Source organism: Chenopodium album, chromosome 9 (assembly GCF_948465745.1).
Source record: "Chenopodium album chromosome 9, dcCheAlbu1.1, whole genome shotgun sequence".
Taxonomy (NCBI): Eukaryota; Viridiplantae; Streptophyta; class Magnoliopsida; order Caryophyllales; family Amaranthaceae; genus Chenopodium; species Chenopodium album.
The window spans coordinates 72005702-72015447 of record NC_137842.1 but is presented as its reverse complement, the minus strand read 5'-3'; the positions used below and the strand labels follow the sequence as shown (position 1 = coordinate 72015447).

Genomic DNA, 9746 nt, shown 5'->3' with positions numbered 1-9746 from the left:
GTACGAGTATTGATATCCATTAGTGTTGAAATTTGTGAATAACGAGTGTACCTACTTAAACTATGTTAGTTATTTAAATAATGAAATGAGTAAAATTTGTATTTTAATGACATAGACGAAGTAGTAGTAATTATCGTGATTGTTCTCTAAATTAATTATTGTGGTCGTTTCCTTGTTAGCAAAGCACCTTATTTGAAGGGTTGTAACTTATAAAATTGCAACGGTGGTTGGTCAAACCTATATACCTTTTTCCTCCAATTCCAAAGTAAGTTACTAAATTATAAATAACCAAATGAAGTGTTTTTGTTAAACTAATAAAGTAACGTAGTAATAAGCTTGATTAAAGTAATAATTTCAACTTAAACATCAATTGGAGTACTAGGAATCTTAGTTGTCTTACTGATAATTCCAAATGATGCCAACTTTCTTTGTTGTAAAAAAAGAATTATATATACAAGTATATATAATTCTATGTGGACTACACTTTAGGGCTCTTCCCAATAACTTTATAACATGAAATTTTATATTTTATTTATTTGTTTATTTTTTGTATATACGGAGTATAAGATATTAAAAAAATTTGCTGTTAAATTTATCCCAAAAAAAAAAGTTGTTAAAAGTTTAAGAAGTTACAGCAAATGAGCACATTATTATTATTATTATTATTATTATTATTATTATTATTATTATTATTATTATTATTATTATTATTATTATTATTATTATTATTATTATATATATATATATATATATATATATATATTTTTAATTTTTTTTTTTAAGTAAATAAACACAAAATTAAAGGTAGATGAGTGTATTCAGGTGCTTTGACTCTTCTATGAATACTCCGTATAATATAATCTGTGGGCTGGACATTGGAAATGGTGATGCACACTGGAAAACCTAAATTTAAAGCTGGCTAGTGTAGATTATCTGACACATTTAATTACTAATTACAGTATATAACTCAAAATCATACTTCAAGTTAACAATATTACAGACACATTAAAGAAAGGTTCAGCCTAATCAGATAGTAATAGTTTAAGACTGTATGACCTGGAAAAAATACGCGTTATGGTCATATATAATATATAAGGCTCTTAAACACGCATAGATTTTAAGTCTGATGACTTATAAAACATCCTACTTCGTACTAAGTAAAATTAAGAGTCACTATAAGAGCATTAAGGAAAGATGTAAAGGCATCAAAGAACATCACCCGCGTCAAGCTTGAAGCAATGGAATTGGAGTTATGCTCGAGTATGTTTAAAGTTTAAATGTTTTACAATATTCATAATCATTGAAGATACCATTTACCTTTTTTTATTAGTGATTTTAATTTCTTTTTTTCCCTTGATCATTTAGAAAATTCTAAGAGCATATATTCTCCGATGATTTAATTCACACTATTAAATCCGTACAATAATCAAACTTGAACTCTTCCTTAACCTTCTAGAGAAAGGTATGCATATGAACATAGATAAAGCACAAGCACAATTATACTTGTAATAATTAATTAAACTTGAAAGGCATAATTTCCTAAAGATTTTATTGTCAAATTGATCTTAAAAGGCATCATTTGATTGGATTATATTCTAAGACCGTAGGCTACACCTTGTGGAAGAATGAATTTGTTCATACTTCTTTGATATATTGTGTTCCCTACTTTTACGTTGGCCTTTCTCTTTATTCCAAACAAAGCATTATTTTTTAAGCAAGGCAGACAACCAACTCTACGCGGAAACCATAAACCCCTTATTTTCCTTAAATTTGCTGTTTTTTCCACTATTCTAAGTATGTTGTAAATAAAGAGAGTTGTTCAAAGGGGTGGGGCGGCCGGGTCGAGTCAAAATTGAGCCAAGATTTTTATCAAGTCGGGTTTTGTAGGGCTTTTTTCCCCCTAAATCTAAGTCGGGGTTTGAACCAAAGAGAAAATTAGCTTGATTGAAAATGTCAAAATCGGGTTATTTCAAGCCAATTAGAGTCAAGCCTTTGTATTGAGAGGAGCCACGAGAAGGCTTTTGGGAATAGGCTTTTGTTTTAATCATCTTTAATTGAGCGTTTAAGTAAATATCGGATTTTCCCCTTTCGTAATCATATTAACAATTTTCAAACTTTTTTTTTCCCTAGTAAAGGGAGAGTCATAGATAACAAATAATTTATTATGATCACGGATACATTGCAGAAGACTTTTTGACATTCGATCCATATCTTATTTAAAGAGAGTAATGTGGAAGTGAGATAGCACACCCACTAAGAAACATCCATACATAGAGACATGGGGTATTGGGGTCAATAATTTGAAGCATAATAACCAACCAAATGTGGGTAGGACATCATTTTCCTTTGATAGTATAATATACAAGTATAGTTTTGATGTCACAACGTCCCATTTAAAAGTGAGGGCACATGGATTGATGGATAGATAATAGATGATAGATGATACAACTTAAGTATGGATTATTAGCAACATTTTTATTTTATTTTATTTTATTTTATTACTAGATGAGATACTTAGTATATTGCTTGGTTCTTAAAATTAGAGGCTAGCCCACTATGTCCACCAACTTAATTATTCATGTTTACATAATTTAATAAAATTAATTACACCCTACTCATTTTTCCTTTTTCTCTCTTTAAAGTCTAAGTCTTTATTTTCAATTTCTAGTCAATATTCAATACAATCGCTCTCTTATCCTCTTTCAACCTCAACTATCACTGCCTAATTTCTTGACCCTACATTCTAATTATTTTATCTTCCCCTTATTTTCCAAGATCTATAAAGTTATGAGCAGATATTTCAATAATATAAATTAGTACGACTTTTATGTTTTATTTTGTGTTATTATACTTCGTATCTTGTTACATAGTACATACATTCTTTGATATTAAACACAATATCAATTGTTTTATACACTTTGAATTAAGTGGTGCTTTTATAGTCATAAGGTTTTTTGTGTAACAAAGTTTAAATCCCTAAATTATTTGGTTTTTTTTCAAATAAAAATAAACCATTTGTATCCATGTTATATACGGAGATGAATATGAGCTTTCTAGTGACATGAATGGTACGGAGTATCAAACCTATCATCTTAAAATAGAAAGAGATCGAATAAATTCGTTGTCAAGTATACCATATCACCATGAACATCTATCCTCCATAATCAATTTATCACACACTCATCGGTCATAATTGAGTGTCATACTCGATTGATCAAATTTCTTCAAAAAATAAGCTAAAAATGCCATACGGAGTATTTGTCTATTGGTAATTTGGTGTAATAAATGAGACATTAAATTCCATCATTGCTGAGACTGAAAAATTGATAAATTTGATAGTGCAAGGACAGAAAAAAGGGAAAATTTGCAACCAAAGGTTATACTGAATCCTTTTTATACTTCGTACGAGGTACACAAATTATTAAATTTGGACTATCATCTTCTTTTTTTTTTTGAAATAAAAATTTGGACTATCATCTAAAAATGCATAATTCAAGTTATCTTTAAACAAGATACCGATTAAAATTCCAAAAGTATACTCCTTATACTCCCTCGGTCCCTAAAAGAACGACCATTTTGGGGAGTTTTAACAGGTATTAAGAAACTTTAGTTGGAAGTATAAGGGTCTGTTTTGATTTACTGAGCTAAACTGAACAGATTATGAGAGAAGAAAATTAGAAATTGAACTTAAATGAAATTAAACCGAAAAGAAGAGGCCTTAAGAGATAAAAGTGTATTTTTGTTTCAAAGTCAAACTCATCCCCATCATACATACAAAAGTCAAAATTATTGAGTAAAATAATTTATTACAACTGTCTTAGTTAATCTGTATCACTTGATGTTAACACCGTGCAACACTAACTAAATAAATATTTTAGCACTAAATAATTACGAATAATCAATCACTCGTATTAGTATAATCCCTCTTATGAAATATGCAAAGTATTTGGGAAATTACTATCACATTTTAATATGGAAAAATTGCTCCCATTAATCTGAACTTTGTCTCGTCCGCCGAAAATAATCCCAATTTCAGTTTATTATCTATCACTCCTAACTTTAGGGGTATTAATTTTTGTTGCACCCAACAGGTCATCTAACCCGATGTAGCAGGTTACCTAGACACGTGTCAACACGTGATAGGTCCAAAAAAAAAACAAAAAAAAAATTAAAACAAAAATTAAAAAAAAAAAGGAAAAATACCCAGCCCCCCACCCTATCCTGGAAAACACCACACCCCCACCCCCTACCCCGCCGGAAAAACCACCCCTTCCCCGAAAACCCCTCCCCCGCTACCGGAAACCGCCGCCCAGCCACCCCTTCCCTTCCCCCACCCCCGATAACCCCTCCCCAGCCCCAATAACACCCCTCCTCAGCCCCGATAACCCCTCCCCAGCCCCGAAAACCCATCCCCAGCCCCCGATAACCTATCCCCAGCCACCGATAACCCCTCCCCACCCTCGAAATTGGCGAACCCAGCCACGAAATCGGCGACGCTTATTCAGCCCCAACATCGGCCATTTTCGGCCATTTGTGGCCAATATCGGCCATTTTTGGCCAACGGTGGTGGTGGTTTGATGTGCGGCGGTGGTGTTCGTGTGGTGGTGGGTGCTGCTGGGTTGTTCTAATTTCTTTTTTTTTTAATTTTCTTTACTTTATTTTTTTTTTAATTTTAATTTTCTTTATTTTTCTCAACCAATTACATATTGACACGTGTGCAAATAAAAAATCACAAAGGTTTACCTGCTTTACCGGTTGCAAGTCATTTGGGTGCAACGAAAATTAATACCTCCCAAAGTTGGGAGTGATAGATAATAAACTGAAGTTGAGATTAATTTCGGCGGATGAGGCAAAGTTCAGATTAATGGGAGCAATTTTACGTTTTAATATTCCAAAGGATGATCATTTTGATTATACGAGGCTAGCCAAGTCTTACCCTTTACCTTCACTCTATATACACAAGTTTATTAAGGAATAATGTTAGATACTTGTATATGTTTATTTTAGGATGGAAAGGAGTTGTTATTTAAGTAAATTGTAATCCCTACTATGTAGAACTCAATTTTTTATGTCATTTTTTTCTCATAAAAGTAATTAATTAAAATTTAAAACAAATAAAATTGATAATGGAAATCCTAAATAAAAAGCGAAGATGGATATTACATTCATATTGAATTTTCAAAGACTAAGGGTAAGAAATTTTTACTCATTTTTTAGCCGGAATTCATTGGCATGGAGCCTCTTATATGTATTTAAACCTAATAGTGTGTCTAATTCACCTGATTTTCTTATTTAAAATAATGTTATCATGTCTAAAATTTTCTGAACTTATCAACCCTTTTCACAACTCATTATAATTTACATTTCAACGAACTTGGATAATCTTTATCAACTATCATAAGACCCTTGATTTTATCTTATTATCACTTACTTCACATCTAATTTTATTATGGGAAAAGCGTAAATACAATATATCTTTTTCACTTGCGACCTCCAATATTCTAATCATTTCATCTAAAGTCATTCTGAATCACCTTTTACATACTTAATTCGTATCTAAAATATACTGTATTATGAAAATAAAAAACGTAAATAGAATAGATTCTTTCCCATTTTCAACCTCAGCGAGTATTTGAATCATTTCATCTAAAATCATTCAAAATCACTCTATTCAACAATTACTCGTATCAAATACGTTAATCCCTCATACTCCATTTCTTATTAACAGTAGTCCGTTTTATAAGCGAGTAACTTGAAATCAAAATAAGTTGAATAGAACAAACCTCGAAAAATGGAACTCTAGCCAGCCACTAGACCAACTGAGCAAGCAGTCCTTGCAGAATACGAGTGAGTAAACCCACAATAAACCTAAAGAAAAAGGGAAATCCAACTGTACTCCCCCTCGCCGCACAACATATATTAAAACAAACCCTCTCTCTCTCTTTCTTCACTTTCTTCACTCTCTCTCTCTTTCTCTCTCCACTTTTCCAATCAATTCACAACCATGCTTCCTTTCCCTTAACCCCCTTTTCCCCCTATTTTCTCTCTCCTCAAAAACCACCCCCAAATTCTTCTCTCTCCTCCTTCAAACCCCTAAAAATGGAGAATTTTCCTTCGTATTCTTACCCAGATTCCGGCGATTCTTCTCCTCGTTCCCGTGAAATCGACTTCGAGAATCCTCCGCCGTCATGGGAGGAGCAGCAACAGCAGCAGCAACCGCCGCAATCTTCACTCAACCACAAGGTCAAATTCATGGTTAGCTATGGCGGCAGAATTCAACCTCGTTCGCACGATAATCTCCTCGCTTATGTCGGCGGTGAAACCAAAATTCTCGCCGTCGATCGATCGATTAAATTCGCGTCGTTGTATTCTAAGCTTTCGTCAACTCTCGCATCGGATTCCGCCGTCAACGACGCCGTTTCCGGTGGTTTCATCTTCAAATACCAGCTTCCTGGTGAAGAACTCGACGCTTTGATTTCCGTCACAAACGACGATGATTTGGAGAATATGATGCATGAATACGATCGACTTTATCGCGGTTCAACTAAACCGGCTCGATTAAGGATTTTTCTCTTTCCGATTCATAAATCTGGTTCGTTTGGATCTACTTCGTCGGATCCTGGGAAGATCGACCGGGAATCCGACCGGTTCGTCGAGGCTTTGAATTCCGGTCCATCGCCGCCTCCTGCGGCGGCCGTCAACAGTAATATGGATTTCTTATTCGGTTTAGATAAAGGTCCGGCGCAAATTCCGGCGCCGGTTCAAGCTCCGGTTCAGATTCCGGTACCGGTTCAACAACGGCATGAACCGGATCCACAAATTGAAGCTAGGATTCAGGAGATGAACAGGATGCAGATCTCGGTTCAGGAGATGAATCGGCAGAAAAGCGAGGAAGCAAACTATGCGACAACTGCTCCGGCGAATATTCCGGCGTCTGTTCAAATTCCGGCGGGTTACTGGCAACCTCCGCCGCCTCCTCAACAGGTCAACGTCGAACAACAACCACCGCAACAGCAACAACCTATGCCACCTCAGCACCACCAACAACAATTCCATCACCAACAACAGCAGCAACAACACCAACAACACCAGCAGTTTCATCCTCAGCAACAGCAACAGCAACATCCACAACAACACCAGCAACAGCAACAACAGCCGGTATACATGGTTCACGCGCCACCACCAGGAAATGTATACCACGCGCCGATGATGCGACCGGTAACCGGACAACCCAGTCAAGGGTACTACCAGATGCAAAGAGTGCCATCTGATCAGGTTTACCGGGAGCAGCAGGTGTACAACATGGGGTCAGGGAAGATGGGAGGAGGGTATTCAGAAGGGATGGGGTTACCGGCTAGACCGGTTGCAGGTATGGGTGCGGAAAATCAGGGGTATACGCAAGTGGCGTACGATAACGGAAGTGGGAGACAGGTGTACTATGCTGCGCCGCCGGGAAGTGCGGGAGTCGTAACGACGCCGTTTCAGGGAGTTCCGGTAAATGGGAGTGGTGAAATGAGACCGGTAACTGCTGGTCCACCGGGTTTAACCAATGTTCCTGCTGAGGGTAATAAGGGAATTCAGAAAGTTGTGTCTAATTCTAATGTGTGATTTTTAGTTTCATTTTTTATTTTTCAAGAAAATAATTATTATTATTATGATGGAAAAAAAAATATGGGAGATATTACTCCAATAGATTATCATGTATTATTATTTTTTTTTTTATTTTTTTTTTTGGTGTTTTTTTATTTTATTTTTGTTCAAGTAATAATGTGACATTTGATACTCTATATTAGCAGTAACTAGATGAAGCCTGATGCACGCTTGTTTGATTTTTTTTTTTTTTTTTTTTTTTTTTGTATTTATGAGCCTTAAATTTGTTATATATTTAGATAAAATTCCTAATATTAAAAAATAATATATAATATTTAATTAATTTAAACTTAAAAATCTCATTCGCCAATTTTGCTTACATAACATTTGAATTATTTAATTCTAAAAGAAATTAATAATCTCCTATTTAATTGGCTACTACAGATTTATAATCTTACATGGCGCACTAAGAAAATTGGATCCTATGTGGCTCTCTAAAAACTCGGGAAAAAACTCCCTTATATATATATATTAGATTATTGTTGATTACTTCTTTTTATTACTCTTTATTCATTTTAGGCATTTTATGGAATATATGACCAAATGTTATTTTACTGCTGTGTTGTGTTTATTGACTGTAATTTTTGAGTATTTATTTAGTGATTGTGAGACTTGTGGTATCTTTTCTGAAGGAAATTGAATGTTCAAATTAAAGGGACGAGCTTTTAACATTATGATGTTTGTTTCTGTTCCAAAATAAATCAAGATATTCATAAATTCGTTACAAAATGGATCTTATAAACTTTTGACAAAGAATTTATACTATAATTATATAAGAAATTAATAAACATTATGCAATATCTTGTTACATTTCTCTTTTTGACTTGTTTGAAAATGTATGTTCGAAGGTTAAATTAAAAGCATAAATTGTGTATGAGTCATGAGTGTATTACACAAAAATGGACCAGTTCAGTTTAGTTCAACTCCAATCAGTTCAGTTCATCCAATTTAAGAGATTTTGGATCCTGTTGTAAACTTGGATATGATCAATTTTGGAGATCTTGGAACCTAGTGTCGAAAACTGGTGAGAAATATCTTGGGGGCATAAATGGTTATTTGGAGACATAGAACTATAGAAGTTTATACCTATTATTTGGCCACATAAAGATCCATAGCCTTGTGGGAGGGATGTTTTTACTAGAGCTGTCAAAAGTTGACCCGATCCGAAATACCGACTCAAACACGATTATTAACCGACACATCTGAACCCGAAAAAATGGTGACACAAACCCGACCTGAAACCAACCCTAGACCCGATTTGACCCGAGTATGTAAACCCGAACATGAACTGGCCTGCAGATGACCCGACCCGAATGTAACCCGTAAATTATTGACCTGGACCGAACCCGACTTGAACCGAATTGACTCAAACCCGTTTTAACCTGTCAAAACCCGAATTTAACCCGACTTGTTACTAACCAGACCTGAATTCAACCCGACCAGTTCCTAACCCGAACCGAATTTAACCAAACCTATTACAAACCCGACCTGAAATCAACCTGACTTGTTATTGACCCGACCCGAATTTTACCGGAACTATTACTAACCCGACCTAAAAATTCAACCCGATCTGTTACTAACCCTACTCGTAATCAACACGACTTGTTATTGACCCGACCTAAATTCAACCCAGATTGTTCCTGACCCGATTTCAAATCACCTTAAATGCAACTTAAACCACCTATTATTGTTGATCAAAGCATTTTGTCTAGGGAGACCAAGTCGGTCCATGCCAGCAAAAGAAAGGAGCATCATCCTCAAATTTAACAGTTAAATATAGTATATATTTATTGTATGGTCAAAGGAAATAATTATCTTCCTAACTTATAAACTATAGTTCCCTAGTATATTGCCATATATATCATAGTCAAAGGAAATAACTAGCTTGATAAAAATGATAATTATCTATTTATAGTTAGTTGAATTCGAATGTGACCTCACTTGGAAATGACCCAACCTGATTATAACCCAAAAATCATTGACTTGAACAGAACCCGGCTTGAATCCGAAACTGACCCGACCTGATTATTACCTACAAATTATTGACTAGAACCAAACCCGACTCAAACCCGAGAATGACCCGACATGATTATAAC

General features: G+C 34.9%; 1 protein-coding gene across 1 annotated transcript; it reads left to right on the top strand.

The window, feature by feature from the left end:
• The first annotated feature begins 5926 nt into the window (after window positions 1-5926).
• Window positions 5927-7726, top strand: LOC145559189 (uncharacterized). Its single transcript, XM_081620622.1, has one exon. It carries the CDS (start codon window positions 6100-6102, stop codon window positions 7606-7608), a length of 1509 nt encoding a protein of 502 aa, XP_081476748.1. The 5' UTR covers window positions 5927-6099; the 3' UTR covers window positions 7609-7726.
• The last annotated feature ends 2020 nt before the right edge of the window (window positions 7727-9746 follow it).